The sequence below is a fragment of the Empidonax traillii genome, unplaced genomic scaffold (genome assembly GCF_003031625.1).
Source record: "Empidonax traillii isolate 1590-97213 ecotype Southwest subspecies unplaced genomic scaffold, ASM303162v1 scaffold1382:size118074, whole genome shotgun sequence".
NCBI classification, from domain to species: domain Eukaryota; kingdom Metazoa; phylum Chordata; class Aves; order Passeriformes; family Tyrannidae; genus Empidonax; species Empidonax traillii.
In genome coordinates, this window is record NW_020956575.1 from 31538 (window position 1) to 48266 (window position 16729).

A 16729-nucleotide genomic window follows, 5' to 3' on the forward strand; every position below is an offset into this window, starting at 1 on the left:
GTCAAGGAGAAAATGATATCTACCATTTACCCACAGTCTCAAAAAGTGCATGAGACACAAATGCATCACCCTAATGGAAAACTGCATGGAAGTGTATATTCGTCAGGTGCAATGCACTTCCACAGTCCCACTACAACTGTACCCAAAAATTCATGGGTTACTCTGTTTAGATTCATAAAATATGGCACAGAGGAGTATTACTGACTCTGACAAATGGGAAATTAAAACCTGGATTTTCAAGGGATGGTGGACATCTAACTGCCTCTGAAGTCAATGGGAATTATGTACCTAGAGACCACAGAGAGGTTGGGCAGAGATACCTGAAGTTATGCTTACAAAGCCAAATGAATATGAACAAAAAAACCACAAAAACTATGAGCTTAATCTGTCTCAAGGGGAAACAGCAAAAAAGTAAGCCCTTCATGGTAATTAGATATGTATCACATTTACTGGTCCATGAGACCACACATACCCTTCCTAGTTATCCCTGGCAGAACAATGGTCTAGCTTAGGTGATGACATACAGCTCAGTTGAGTAAGTTGCCCAAAAATCCTCACAGGTTCCCTGTGACAGACATGGCCTGCAACAACTTGATGTACATGGCTTCTCCCTTTCAAGCCCAGGTTGGATGAGCAGAGCATTAGGACCACAGAGTGTCCCTGGCCTCTGTTCTTCTACCTGGTATGTGAATACAGTGGATTCAGGGGTGTATCACCATGTCTATGTCATACGACAGCAACTATACATGCTGACTTTAGGATGCTCTAACAAGAGGGGAAGCAAAGGAGGGGGTTATAGCACACCTCATTCTGCTGGTACATCTGTGCCTACAGTGTGCATGGTGGGTTTTGCGCCCTTCTGTTGTATTTCAGTCACTTTCACCAACTTTTGATATTGAGAATGAGTTAGGTTTTCCCTCCCTTGGCTACTGAAACAAAGGTTTTACAGAATAGAAACATTGTTTCTGTAACTCTTTTCCACCTGGTCTATTCTGACTGCAAGTCTTCCAGGGAAAGAAATTATTTGTCACCGTGTCTCTGGACAGGCTCACTATGTCTCGAGTTTGGAGACCTGCTGCCATATGTGCTCCAACACCCTGAAAAAAAGGAACCTAAATAACTAAGTGTTTCCTTAAGGACCCTTATTCCACTGCAGTGGTTGTGCAAACTATTTCCATTTTGTCCCTGTGTACTTCAGTTTCTCTTCCAAATTATAAAAAATAATTCAGGACTGTAACTCCTTTGGGTGTATACCTGCAAACACACAAACTCGTATACGTGCCTTTGAATATCTTGTTCCTTGCTCATGAACACAGAATTTTATTCCTACCAGAAAATAACACTATGCATTATAAGTAACTCAGAAGCAACTTAAGCTGTAGTCATCAAAAACGTCTGCTCCCAGTACTCATCCCAGTGACTTCAGGCACAGGGAGAGGCTGTTGAATGAGCCCCGAAACACTTTGGGAAATGGATAGCAAAGGATAACAGGCAAAATGGATGACAGAACAGAAACAGTATCAGAACATGCTTCAGAGTGGAGGGCAGAGACAACTTTTGTGGCCCTCAGGCAGCTCTCTCGCTGAGAATGATGCCATCTTTTTCCACAGTAACTAGGAAGGGACTAGTAAGAAAAACATTCCAACCATACTGAAAGGATCAGGGAAGATATTTCTTCACAAAAAATTTGCAAATGGCAAATAGGTTCTCTCTCCTCCAAAGGCTACCATTTGGACCCTGCAGTATGCCACAGAAGTTGATGGAGTTACATTGAAAATTATATTTCTTCTTGTTCATAAAAAGGGTCATGAGAGCACTGCCAGGGCTTCCCTTCTTCACAGCCACGAAGACTCCATTTTTACAGGAAGGAATAAGGGAGGCACAAAGAGAGGGAGAAATAGAGTAAGCTGCTGAGTGCCGGAGGGGAGCTGGGTCAGATGTAAATTTTAAAGTTTATGGACTGGCTTTCTTGCCAATTTGTCAAGGAGGAAAGGAGAAAGGGGATGAAGGAGAAAAGGGAGGAAAGATTTTGCAGAGAAGTAAATCTCCGTATTTTTTGTTTATTATATGGTGGTGAAAATTGCAGAGGAAAATCATTTGTCAAAAAAAATATGACAGTTAAGGATGCTGAGCAAGGGGAAGCATAAGAATATGGGTGACTTAGTGGTTTGAGGCCCACAGCTAAGTTAACAAGGCTTGATCCATGGACAAGACATGACCCAGGGAGAGGCAGTGGGACTTCCCTCAGGGCTAGTTATCTTTGCCCCTGGAATTTAAAGTAATAAGCTGAGAGATAACAAAGGAGCTATGGGGCACGGGGACATAGTTTAATGGTGAACATGGCAATGTCAGGCTATCAGTTGGTCTCGATAATCTTAGAGGTCTTTTCCAAATTTAACAATTCTGTAATTCGATGACATTTGGGATTTTTGCCCAGCACAAGGTTCTATCTTTTAGTTACAATCATGTAGGTCCACCTGGTGGGTAGGATCTTTTATGCCTGTAGGCAGATACAGTCCTTCAGTTGTGATAACCTGTTACAGCCTTGCAAAGAGAAAACAATCCATAGTGGCTCAAACCCTCTTCCAGCATCACAAAGAAGGCAGGCAGATACTCCAACCCCATCACTGTGCCTTAAATTAGCGAAGTTCTGAAATGCCCAGGTTTACCACTTAGCTCTGTCCTCCAGTGCTTTCTAGACCCTTGACAGCCTCATAAACTTTATTTTATGAAGCTACTCCAGTTCATGCAGGCAAGAATCATCCCCTAAATCCTTCCTGCTTTCTTCCTGCTTCCATGAAGGACAACAGGACTTCTAAGGGAGAGACATGATATCATAGAAATTTATGCCAAAATAACATTACTTAGGGAACCCAAATGAGAGTCTAAACCCCCAAATACAGCTCTAAAACCCATTTCCAGTGCTGGGGAGAAGAAAAAATCCACTACCATAAAAACCATCACCACAAAAACCCCCAAGAAAATCCACCAATAAAATAAAGAGGATGTAACATGTGACCCCGTGAATCAGATGCATTTCTACCATAATTACTGACTCTAAATAAGTCTTGTAAATCCCCCCCCTACACATATTTATATATACACACTCAAAAATGCATAAACATACACTTCTTCAAGTAATGGACACAGTACCTGCTCCAGGTCTGCTGCTGTTCTTTTTTTTTCTCCTGTGGTATCTTGATATGGTAAAATGAAGAGTTCAGCAGATGTGGGCAGACCAGGGAGCACTGCGACCAGAACATTCTTGCTTGAAATACCTGTGACCTGATGCATAGACAAATAATGGACAGATAAACAGATAAACATGTGGATGGCACTGAATTCTGAGTCTGTCTTTGTTAAGGCATCATAGTACTTATACAAATGACGTAGGGTATATTTGGTACAAAGGAGAGAATTTTGTTAAAATCCACTGCAGGTAAAAAGTTGGCAATTAATAATTTCCTGATCTAAAATACTTTACCATGTTCTCCAGTAAAATATGCAGTGTCCTAAAGCAATAATAATAAACAGATAAGCTAAAAGGCACTCTTAAGTAACAATTGCATATGGTCCCAAAATCCAAAACCATCCAAATAATTTTTTTTTTTTTTTTTTGGTCTTGTTGGTTGAGAATATTAAGCTAGAACTAAAATCTCCCTAATTTTGACATATTAGACAACATTCAGAAAAAAGAACCCATAAGCAGCCCTACCAGGTTGATCTCTGGCCATGGGTTTTCATTGATGCTAACATGATACCACATAAACAGATTGTGGGGCCGTTACACAGAAAAGGAACCCGGTTTGTTCCTCAGGAAATTTTGTTAGCCAAAGGAAGGAGAAACAGAATTTGATGAATCTCCCTCCATTGCCTCTTTGTGCTGTGAATTATCCAGCAAATGCACTTAAATCTCAAGGTTTTGATTTAAACCTGTTTTCAAGTGCTGAATTTAGTAGGTCACTTTTAAAGGGAAAAGAAAAAGTGCTCTCAGAGATGAGGACAGATCACAGCAGCTGAATGCACTGCAGAGGTTCCCCTGCAGTAGGGAACTCACAAGCCTGTCAGACACTAATTGGGCCTAAATCTATTTAATTCTTCTCCCTTGGTTCAGGACGAAAGACTTGGGGGTGCTCATTGAAGGAAAGGGTGGATGGAGGACAAGGAGTCAGCAAAACTGATTACAAATCACAATCTGCTAAGCTAATTCTGTGGATAACCCAAGTGTGACTGTTGACAGTCCAGGGAGAACCCTGTGGAGCTACAAAAAGGGAATCCTTCCCCTCCATCACTCACCAAGTAAAAGCACATGACTTTGTGGACCCCACCCCTTTTTTTTTTTTTTTTACTTTTGAAATATGGATTTAGGAATACAACACAAACCCATAAATATATAAAAGTCTCTTATATTCTTTTTGAGTATTCTGTGAAGCATGGGCTTGCATTATTTTCACTTGCCTAACAGGTTGCTTTAACATGTCAAGGAAAAGACAAAGTATTACCAGTTAATGGAAAGCTTTCATTTTCAGAGGCTGGGAATTACTTTTTTTTCAGAAGTGGGAGACAGGCCTCAGAAAATCAATGATGTGAGCAAATAGTTATGATCATAACACAAAATAGGATATTTTGTGATAATATGAAATTATCCCTACTTAGAGAGAAGATCAGAACTATAATTTCACATGAAGAATTTTTATCCGAGTCTATGGTATTCTGTAATAAGAGTGCAATACTTTAATAAAAGCTCATAAAAAATCTATAGCACAGATATAATTTCCCATTGAATTATTTAGTTATTCAACTCATTTTTATACAGTTTACTTAATTGCCATAGAAATCTATTGAGTTTAACTTTTACAGGAACTTCTCACAAAGGCTTGTTTAAGGTGAATCATTTAGCTATATAAAGAAGAATAATTAGCTATCGTTTTCTTCTTTACTCAAACAACAAAAAGTGTTTTCACTGCTCTGCTTTGGTTATGTAGCCTTATTACTGTGGTTTTACAATTCTTCTGGTTTTTAAGGTTGGATTTTATTTTATTGAGTTGCCTAAATTCTGAAATTTCATCCTGAAGATAAATTGATCCTTGAGTACTTGATACAGACATAAACATGTCAGAAGAACAAGCTCACAAAATCCAGAAAAATGCTATTTCTTCCCCTTTCCTCTTCTCCTCCTGTCTTTTGAGGAAATCTCAGAAAAAAAGTCTAAGAAACAATATAACCAAGTTTGTGTGCACCTCTCTGGTGCATAGTGTTTTTCTAGACTTTTTGTACAGTTGATACCACAAATGTGCATATAAGCTTGTTAATAACATCTGCAATTCTTATATACTTTCAAAATATGAGTATCTTTATTTTTAAAAAAAGCAGAAACCCTGTTTCAAACAGTTCCTTTTACTATTTTTCAGCTGAGCTGAGAAACCCTAGCCATCTCTTCTAACTTTACATAGCCTCTCAGTTTGAAATCCAAATCTTCAGCCACACTAGAATATTTTTATGACATTTTGTTCCCCAACTAAAGAAGCAACTTCAGAGCTTCTCTGTAGTGTTGATGGGAAAATCAGCATCCAATCCCGACCTGTGAGCCTCATGCTACATAAAAGACAAAAAGTACTCTACTCTGGGGCTTTTCTATGTAGTAAAAATTGTTTTCTTTTTGGTCTCTTAAGTTTTCTACAGTATATTTGTAATTCCATTAGAATAACACTACCTTACATTTGAAGCTGACTGAGCACCAGTTTGTCATAGGATGAGACAATTTCACCTATCTAAAATTTAGGATGCTGGTCTCAAACACTAGTCTGTTCTCCTTTTCTGGTTCGTAGGAACAAAAACACATCTTGAGAGAACAGCTGACCCTGCCTTAATGAAGGAACAGAGCAGAACCTAAACCCATTGTAACACAGGTTATGTACACATCTTACCTCTACCAGAGCTCTCTTGACTACTCTGCTGACGTCCCTTCTCCATTCTGGGATATCTGGGTTGTGGTCATCAAGGTTCGGAGAGAATGATAACCTCAGGGACTGAAATTTCTCTGCAGATATAAAGAAATGGTTGATGAAAAGACTGTGAAATGCCTTATTGCTAACTGAGGGGTCAGAACCCAGTGAAACCTGCTGCAGCTCATGTTTTGCTTAATCAACCTGCAGATGATGCACAGACTGTCACAGAATCCAGCGGTGTGCCTGAGAGACTCACTGAGAGATCTGGAGAATCAAAGAGATTCACCACTTGAGTGTCACGGAAATGAAACAGGTGATCAGTCCTCACTGGAGTGGATGAATAGCACTGCAAAAGGAGATGTCTTGGGAACGTAAATGAAATGTTACCTGCATCTTGACTTCTGGAGAAGGTAAACCGTGGGAAGGAAGCTGTGATTTTACTCTCTACAGACATGCCCAAAACACTCTTAACTGGAAGGGGACAGGGATAAATGTGGCGAGAGGACTAGCCTTGAAAAATGTATTTAATCTCTGTTGCTGTTAACAGAGATGCCCCCACTGATCACTACGAACACGTCCTTAGTACAAACAGATAAAACTGGGATTACCAGTGTTTTTTAGGTTCCATCTACACTATGTGGTATTTGTGTGCCCTAACTGCTTCTGAGGTACGAGTACAAGGTCAAATCAGTACAGATTTCTGTGCAGAAATGCAGCACATAGCATTGATTTACCTTTCAAGCTGAGCAGCTTTTGTGTGAGTTAAGAGGCCTCTACTGGCCAAAAAGGGGGAAAGACAGCTTGCAAAATGAACTAACATTTTGACAATCATATAGGATGATCAAATAGTGACAGAGCAGATGCAGAGGTTATCTGGGAAGGAGATCAATGTTCTGCAGCCATGTCAGTCTGGACCAATATCAGTCAGTGGCCTTCAGAGATACTATGCTGAACTGACAACACTGAATTTATAACCTAAAGGACCTCTTGTTGCTGCCAGCTAACCTGGCTCTCTAGTGTAGACTATGGAGAATCCTATGTGAAATGAAAGGGGAAGAACTCACCATACACTGCAACAGTTTTTGTGTCCTGAAGAATGGTGTTTCCTGCTGAGACCTGAACAGTGATGGTGTTCATGCCTTCCACAGAAAATGTGAATGTAATGCTCCCTTCCAATGTGATCAGTGGCTGCAAAAACATCATAAAAGGAATAATTAAGTTAATTTGGCTGGAAAGGAAAAGCAAAAATGAGTTCGGTTCTCTAGCCTATTGGGATGCTTTGGGGAGTTAGTTCTAGGTTGAAAACTTTAGACTTAGGTGGGGTCCTGTGAAATGTGAGCTAATTTTCTAGAAAGGGCACAGGAATACCAGACAGGGAAGTCCTCCTGAAACTCAGAGCAAGGCACCTGTAATTTCCAAAGGAGTTAAGTTTTTAGATTCCAGTATTTCTTTTCGACTTTGCATGTGGGTTGTTCTGGATCCCATGGTAAAATGTCCATCTCTGCTCACTCCCCAGAGAGGCCCAGATCCAAACGTAAGGGCCTGCAAGACTCACTGCTCAGGTATCACACTCCTTTCCCAGATCTAGTTTAAGTGCTTGTTTAAGGTGACTCAAGGAGGTTGTCACAGAACCAGCCAAATTAAGATTTCTCAGTTGTTGTCCCATGTTATTCTTGGACTTGGAGATACCACTTTTGGTAAATTCTGGTGCTTGAGAGGACACAGATTCCCTCAGCTTGCTTTGCTAGGCAACCGGTTATCAATGAGCTGTGTCCTCTTTCAGCAGATTCTGCCCTAATTTCTGTTTTCACTTATTAATGATCTCTGTGTGAGATCTTCAAAGCACTTAGTATTAAGTCAAACTGTTGCCATTGTATTCTGTAGTAAAATTCTCACTTCAATGAGAACAGAATTAGACCCACTCTGATCACTTACGAGCTTAGGAGATCAGAGAGAAGGTTAAAAGGTGACAATCACAGCTTGTAAGTACCTCTAGGGGGAGATGATTGCTGATATTAAAGAGAGTTCTTTAATCTACACAAAAAGGCATAACAAGATCCAACAACTTGAATTCAAGACTAGATAAATTCAGACTACAAACACTGCGCATGTGTTCAAAGCTCACGATAATAAGCTGTGGGAAAATAGTTGGGGGAGAGGGTCAGAGGGAGAAGCAGCAAATTCTCCACAATCTGAGGAAAACTATTAACACAAACAACAACAAAAGTCAGGTTCTGCTTTAATCACGAAGAGTTAAATAAAGCAGAAGGTATGGATGAAACTCTCCAACCTGCATTATACAGAAGATAATCATGTGTGGTTATGAAGGTCCCTGTTAGCTCTACAAAATCCACGTGAATCTCTCCCCTCAGAAACTAATTAGGGTTTCTGGGTACTTCAGCCACAAACAGACGTGAAGTAACAGCTATAAGGTCTGTGCAGATTTACCAAGACTGGAAGCACAGAGGCAGCAGAACATGATGGATGATACTCTGATATCTGAGCAGGGCCCAGAGGCAGGGAGGTGTGTTGGGAACCATTTCATCCACCTGTAGTACATGACAATAAAGTATTTTTGCACATGTGGTTTAGCATAGAGTGCTGGGGCTCAGGATTAGGTTCAGCATATTTAAGGGGAGGCACAGAACTGGTAGCAGTCTCTTCCCTTGTAAGTCACCAGAGAAATGAGGTTTAAACTCTAGGGTTATGTAAAGTCAGTTCCAAATATAAAAACAGCTTCAGTTTGACAGGTTATTTTCCTTAAAAAAAAAAAAGAAAAGCCAAAACCCCTACATTTTTTATCTTCTTGTTACTGAGGGAGGAAGGAGGAAGAAAAATGTACTAGCAGCTCCTCCAGATTTTGCTTAACTATGTTCACCTTGGAGGTAATGCAGGAAGAAAGCTATTTGCAACTTGCAGGAAATGGAAATAAACCCTACAGAAACTCAAAGCACTACTTACATTTCAGTGCTGATACCTCAAAGAACCATTAGTATCTTGCTCTTTGGTTTATAATTTTCTTGCATATGTGACTATATCGAAGTATTCCCAGATCCCTCTCTCCCTCCCTCTTTAGTCAGAGGGCTCTTCCAGGATTATTTTGATCTCTGTCAATCAGGAATACAAACCTCTGTGTTGTTTCCAAACCACCAGACATAAGTAAGCGTTCCCACTTGGCTTGGCCACAGTACTGCTGTGGCGTTGATCTCCTTGTTCTTCGTGGTGACAAAGGGCAGAGATAAGTGAACATGTTCCAAGGGGCCTGCAGAGACAGAAGCAGCAGGTGAGTCCTCCACCTGAAATGTAAACCTGGGAGGGATACCCACTGGTTTAGGAAAGAAAAGTCTTCCAAATTACCATGGGACGTGACAGGATGTTTTGGCTTGGTACCATTTCTAGACAGGCAGGGTCATCAGAGCCTCAGAGAACTGGAGCTGTCCCTGTACCCTGCAGCTGAAAACCCTGGACTCTCCACTACATGAACGTCACATAGTCAGGAGTTCTATGACTAACAGTAGTGACAGAGCCCTCTTGTGTGAATATGGCCTTCACTGGGAAGACATAAGAATGTGCAGGATAAATGGCTTCAGCGGACACGAAGCATCTCTGCTGATGAAAACTGCAATGATTTGGTGAACTTCAGCAGAAACTCTCTCCAAAGATAGATATTCACTGAGTGCCTGCATGTTAATGTTACCTTATATTCCCTCCTTTTCATCAATAAACTTTTATTTCTTCAGTATAAACAGAACATTATTCATTTGACAAGTAACATTACACATTTCCCATTCTCAGGAGACAGATGGGTCTTTGTTGTTAAATCCTATAGATTACTTTTTAAAATGTGTTCTCACTGTTCAGTGAGAGAAAAATAAGCAATTGTCCTGAGTGACAGAGAAAGAAAAAGAAAAAAACCAAGTGACATGGGTTCCTTAAACAGATTAAGGCCACATCTACATGTCCTACATCTGTGAGCTCCACAGTGATGAGAACCACAGCCACAGCCTTGCATTGCTCCTGTGGAGTTGAGATAAATTGCTAGAGGATTTTACATATATCAGGAGAGGATCTTTCAGGATATAACCCAGGTATGAATCACCACTTAGACCTTCCTTTTCAGCCTAAGGGAACACCACACTCTGGAGCAAGCATCCTGTACAGCACAATAGGCAGAGAGAAGAAAAAATCTCCCAAATCAGATGGTAAAAACAATGCCAGAATAAGGACCAGTGTTACTGATTTCTTACTGAGATGGATCTTTCCCTGGGCTATAGACATAGTTGCTGCTTAATCTGAAGCAGCCCAAGTAAGAGTTATCCATGACCATACTAACCAAAAGTGCTATAATCAGACCATGGCTCATTTTTCCTTTTGTAAGCAGCAGTCAACACTCTTTAAAATTCAAGCGAAGCCACAATTTCACCCTTATGATTTTAATGGCATCCCCTTTCTCAGACCCATTTCCATGACTAGGCTGTGCCTGCTTTCAGCAAGACCCTGAAGACCTGAAAACCAGCAGTTTCCCAGGCTAAATATTTCGCAGCTCTGGCATTCTTTGAGATGTTTGTCAAATGCCCAATATCAGCACAGCCCTACAGAGGAACACACTTCCTAACAATGGGTGCAGTGACAGCTGTGACGATGGAGCTCATGAAAAGTCTGATACACTCCAACGTAACTGCATCGCTGCTCTGAACAGATCCCAAACGATCCTGCACAGCTGAGTGCCTGGCACTTCCTTGGACCTTCACCATATGCTGGCTAGGAAAGGACATAAGAGAATGGCTCAAGCAACCCAATTCTGCCTGAGTATTTCTGAGCACACAGCACTCGGGTCAAGGCTGCTGAAACGCTGAACTGTTATCTGGCCAGCAGATGGAGATAGCTCACTCTGGATTGCCCCTCAGCTTGGTAGAAGACTGCTTTCACACAGGTAAGTTTGAAGAGGATTCATTTCTGAGCTTCATGCAGGGCCATGGAGGCTACAGACCTTCACCTGGCCCAGGAAAAAAAAAACACTGTGTACAAGTCTCACACAACAGAAAGGCATAACTAACTTTCCAGGAGAAAATTTTCACATTTCAGAACAGTTTAGAGATAGCCTGTTAGCTGGAGCAGTTTACATACAGCAGTTTACACTGTCCATCCAACTCAAAATGCTCCTATCTTACACTAACCTGCATTTCTGGTCCAACTGCAGCAGAGGCACTGCTTCTGTGCACTGGTCACATGGCTGCAGCAGTATGAGGAGGTCATGGGATGAAGCCTACACTCTTATCCTGGAGATCACAATCACTGAGGTCAGTGTGCAGTTTTTCTCCTCAGCAAGACTGCTGGTCATTAGCAGGGAAGGGTGCTGGAAGGCTGCAGACACTCACATACTAACCCTCTAACTAGGGATCACCCAGTTTGTAGCCCTTTTTAAAAACCTAAATGTTCAGGATGCACACTGCTTTTCAGTGGATCTTAGCAATAGAGAGTGTGTGTCTATTTTAAGCACAGATATTTTCACAAAACTCCCCAAAGGCCAAGCTCAAATCCCCCAAGGAGAATACTCAGCAAAAGCTGAGTGGCAATGCAAGTATTCAGTTGGGATATAGAAGTTTTTGTGGATCAGGGTGATAGACTCTGAAGGAGGCAGAATTTACTGCATATCTCTGTCCTCAGTAAGTCTATTTGTAGTCTGAGTGGCGTCATGCTCATTTGTAACCTGTTTTGAAGTCCCTAATTCTTGTCATGGAGAGAAAGGTGAGACACATCCCTTAGAGCTGTCACTTCTCCAGGGATTTAGGAACGTATAATCTGAGCCTGGCTGCAATGATCACTCCATATTTAAGTCCTGTGATGGCATTACCTGTATAAACCTCAAAAACATAAACTATCAGCTGCTAAGTCACAGAAATAAATTAGAATATTGTTTATTCCCTGCACAGCTTAAACAATGAAAATGGTTAATAAGTCTTCAGCATCTCAAGAAAATGAATTAGAGAAGCTATACAGCAGAAAGACACTATGAGTGAGTGAAGGCTGGACACCTGCCAACTGAAGGTGTTTTTGTGGGGAGACATTCAGGGAGATGCTTCTCTAGTGTTCCTTCATAAAAATCCTATCTCCCACAGCCGTACCTCCCACTGCTCCCATCTGTGGATACAATGGTGCACCCTTAAAGAGCTGCCCTCTTTCCCTCAAGAGGCAGCTGCTTTCATGCTGTATGAACTAACTCCAAAACTAGTGTTAAAGTATATGCAACGTGCTAAATTATCTAGACAATATGTCGAGTAAATTTGGTAGAGGGTAAGCAGTATTTCTGTAAACATAACTTCGTGTTTTGGAATTTCCTTTTTTCTCAGTTTATCTGGCACGGAGGCACACAGTCGCAAACATAAATAATAAACAAAAATCCCCCACTGTAAAAAGAAAATTATGGCCCCAAACAAAATCCATTAGGAATGTTACAAAATATCAATAAATAAGTTGACCCCTTGGGTTCATAACTATGTGCTAGAATAAATATGAAAAAGCACAATATTGCTTTTATCCAAGAACTTGAGATACGTTTCAGTTGTAAATCAGAGACAGATGAAATATAAAAATGTTAAAAAGAACAGCAGAAAAGCAATGTGAAGATAACATTTTTTTCTTGCAATACTATTTAATACAAAGATTTGGTTCCTATGACAACAGAAAGACGAAAATGCACTGGTTTCCATCCCAGAGGTGGATGTATTTCATTAGAGGGCAAAACACATGTACAAAGTAAGAGACAAGGCTTTTAAAAGTGATTAAAGATCCCTGGGTTTCTTTGTTGTTCTGGAAGTATAAGCTTCCTAATGAAAGTGCATTTCAGAGAGGGCTGAACAGTCCTTTGAGGTGTCCCAGTTTAGACTACCCTAAATTAGAGGTGGAACATGGTTTACAAGGCAGAAGTTAATGGTTAGACTCAATGATATTGGAGGTCTTTTCCAACTTTAATGAATCTATGATTACTCTCAGTCTGGAATCATCAATCTGTCTGGAGGACAGACGAACACTCATCATATCCCATCACTCTGGACCCAGCTGCAAAATCCCAAATGTCACCTCTAACTGCAAGTAATAATTTTTTAAAGAACAACAGAAGCCAACAATGAGTATGAACATACATACACGTTACGTGCAGGTAGAGGACAGCGTTGTCAGAACCCAGGCTGTTTTCCACCAGCACGGTCACTCGGAATATGCCTACGTTCTGGTAGATGTGCTTGATCCCATCTTCTGTTGAGCTGAGATTGGCATATGACACAGCAATGCCGTCTCCAAAATCCACCTGAATGAGGGATCTCTGGAGATCTCCCTGTAGTAACAGAGAAAGGATCGAAACAGGTTCTGCTTTAGTTTTCAGAGACTGGATCAGTGAGGTGACCAAGACCAACTGCAGGACAGTAACAAGGTCTGACATTACCAGAGGAAGGGTGGTCCCTTCATCAACTTGCTCGGTAGTCAGTGGACAGAAAGTGGACCCACCTTGAAGCTGACTCAGCTGCACTGTGAGGGAGGTGTCCTCCAAGGTGTGTGCTGCAGTCCTGCTTTCTCAGTTATCAGAGGGACTGGGGGATCTGATTCCTTCGCCTGGGTTACACAGCCTACACTGGCCTCTCAATCAACTATGGCTGCTAAAGGTCCCTTTCATGTAAGATGCAGTATCTTGTCTTACCTTTAAACACTCTCACTCCTTTGGGAAGTCCCCCCAGTGGCTCTGCATGATGCTTATGCTGGCTGTCTTCACACTTGCTGGCTATTGCTACGGAGCAGCTCACTCCGACAAGCCTGGCACACTGAAGCAGCAGCCACTGTGTGGAATGCTGGAAAATTAATGGCTGAGGAAAGTTCATAAAATTGGCTGAAAGGACATTTCATTTACTTTGGTTTTGTTTCTTTTTCTTTTTCTTTTTTTTTTTTCCCTCTTTTCCTTTGAGAGAGAAACAGTTGTCTGGATTCCCAGCTGAAATGAAAGGTATCCATGTAAATGTCTGAGATCAGGCAGGTTTCCACATCAGAAAGTGATATGTGAGTGCATGAGACTATAGGAGGGAATTATAACGGAAGCTTTATATTCCTCATGTTCTCTCAGGCTTTTTATAACTTGTGAAGGCAGATATAGTCGAGCATTGCCTGAATGGAAAGCAGGAGGAGTAGAACTGTACCTGGGGATGGCAGAAGCGACAAATTTTCCCAGATAATCTCTTTGTATAGACTGCAGTTGTAGTTGTTACGCTGCCCTGGCACCCTACTGGAAGCTGTGTTCCTTTCAAACAGATGAGAAAAAAAATAACTGTGTTGCTCTGTTTAGGAGGATCCCAGACTGAAGGTGTGGCAGGGGATATGGTCTTAAGTGCAGAGTCATGTCCTTCGTTGATCTTTGTTATTTAAAAGATGTGCAGTTTCAAGCATGATGCAGTGCTTTGGGCACTCCTGCCTGTTTGACTGAGTCAACAGAAGCCATCAAATGAGATATGCTTCCATAGGCAGAAGAGAACATATATGAGCTCTGAACCCCTTTCAGAGAGGGACTGTATTCTCTCAAGTCCAGTACTGGACTCAGACCAAATAGAGAGACCTCTGAGGCACCCTTAGATGCTCCCCCAGTTCCTCTAGGTCCATCATCACTGAGGTTTTAGTCATCTTTTCTTACTAAAGAAAAAGAGATGATGCCTTTGAACAGTAAAACTATACTGCTGAGACAAAAGCTGTTCACTTGGTTAAAACTGCATCACCATAGTGACCCTGCTGGCTTCATCATCTCTGATCGTATTTGAAGCATGCAGTTGAAGTCCGTTTCAGGCTATGGAATATTCCTCCACATATTTGAGGTACAAGAGAAGGATGACAGCATTTTAGAGTAGCCCTATTCCTGCAAGTGTCAAAATCTGTGCTATAATGAGTGTTTATTTCTCTTGTCTTCATTTTATCCATAGCCATGAAACCCAAGTTGTCTACAGGTGCAGTCAGGGAAAGGAGCCATTTCTAAGGCATGCAAGATTTAGCTTCCAATTTTTTTTCAAATTCCCTAGGGAGAAAAGATGCTGACAGAAACAACCAAAAATCTAATTAGAGAAGAGCTTCAGCTGCTGTTCCCTCAGTCTTTTTCATTTGTCTTGGCCTTTCTTGTTTTGTTTTAAAACTCTTTGAACTGGAAATACATTTTCCATTGAGTAAGATCCAGGCTATAACACTCCTCTGAAAATGCCACATTTTGAAAAGCTGACATTTAAAATTCTAGGTTAGGAAGTGGAAGAAAAAAGTCAGGAAAACAAAGAGATTGTGTTTTGATTTGTTCTTATGTTTTATCTGTGCCAGCTAAGAGCAAAGGCAGAATAAGACAGGAAGAGAAAGCAGGTGAGCCAAAATCAAAACATTTCCCATACAGCCCACACCTGATCTACATCAACCTCAGCTGTCTCTGTCAGCTCTCCAGAGCCACTTGCAAGTGGTTGTTTTTACCAAGAGTTTTGCTTTGCAAACAATTTGATGTGTATATATATATATATATATGTGTGTGTGTATATATACACACATCCTGCAAAAACCTCTCCTGTTGCTTTTTCCAGCTTGTCCTTGTCATTTTGTCAAGCTCCATACTACATGATACTGTTTTTCTGAAGCTTCTAGCTCAATTAAGGCAGACACAAAACGCCCTGCATTACTTCTGCAGCCACAGCCAAGCTCCTGGATGCAACCAGCACTGAGCTATCTTTGGGCAGATTCCCTGGCCTTCATTGTAAGAGGTTTTTAATGCCAGTGTTCTCAGGCATCAAGTGAGAAATTTTCCAAGCTGGTTGCTTGCAGTGATATCTCTGCATTCAGCTCCTCTATATTACTCACATGAAGCCAGCCAATAAGCTATTACCATACCTGAAAAACTGAAAGTACTTTTGATGGATGTTTTTCACCTCGTACAAGGTGTATGCAATATGCACAAGCTTGGATGTAATCTGAAGTATGCTGCAATCTTGATAAAGGCTTTTGTGCAGCTGAAGGCTTAAGCACATGCTGAACTTTAAGAACAAGGGCACTTCTTTTAGCCTAAAGTAAGCCCTGAGAATTAAAAACAGGTTTCCCAAGGCCCCATATTATGCCCCTTACCTACCTATACAACATTTGTTACTAAAATGTAAATCAAAAATTTACTGTTTTTAAGGGATTTTCTCATTACATGTCCAGAGGTTTTTCAAACATACACAAAATATTCCCCTCTCCCTCCTTCCTATTCCTGCCTCCCAAGCCAAGTGCACATTTTTCCTGTATCTTCACAAAAGAATAAAGCTCTAGAGCGTACTCAAGACCTTAATGTTTCCAAAAAACTCTGTGAAGCTTCCTGCCTCAGCTTATATCAAGAAACGGCCTATACAGTTAGCAACAATATTTTTACATTTTGGTTACTTTTGTGCAGCTGGATGCATAATTTGGTGGATGTCAGATGTGAGACTCACCTAGCAGGATCCTCTCTTAAACATTCCATCAGAATCTTGGCCAGAAAGTATTGACTCCAAGTGTTTACTATGAGGGTGATGAAACGCTGGAACAGGTTGCCCAGAGAGGTGTCAGATGCCCCATTCTTGCTAATATTCAAGGTCAGGTTGGACAGGGCTCTGAGAAACCTCATCTGGTTGAAGATGTCCCTGCTCATTGACCTTTAAAGGCACCTTCCAACTCAAACTGTTCTATGACTCTATGATTCTATTTGTATCTAAATGCAAGTATTAAAACAGTGAAACAAACACAGTTCAAGGTTTTTAATTTTG

General features: G+C 41.0%; 1 protein-coding gene across 1 annotated transcript in view; it reads right to left on the reverse strand.

Moving 5' to 3' along the window:
* Positions 1-16729, reverse strand: part of SORCS1 (sortilin related VPS10 domain containing receptor 1) — a gene marked incomplete at its 5' end in the record, with an annotated part of 93069 nt that overhangs the window by 14256 nt on the left and 62084 nt on the right. Inside the window, 5 exons of the mRNA XM_027906977.1 lie at positions 3154-3285; positions 5928-6040; positions 7013-7136; positions 9077-9210; positions 13095-13281. Of these exons, the coding sequence (XP_027762778.1) occupies positions 3154-3285; positions 5928-6040; positions 7013-7136; positions 9077-9210; positions 13095-13281 (690 nt within the window). The remainder of the gene's footprint in view (positions 1-3153; positions 3286-5927; positions 6041-7012; positions 7137-9076; positions 9211-13094; positions 13282-16729) is intronic.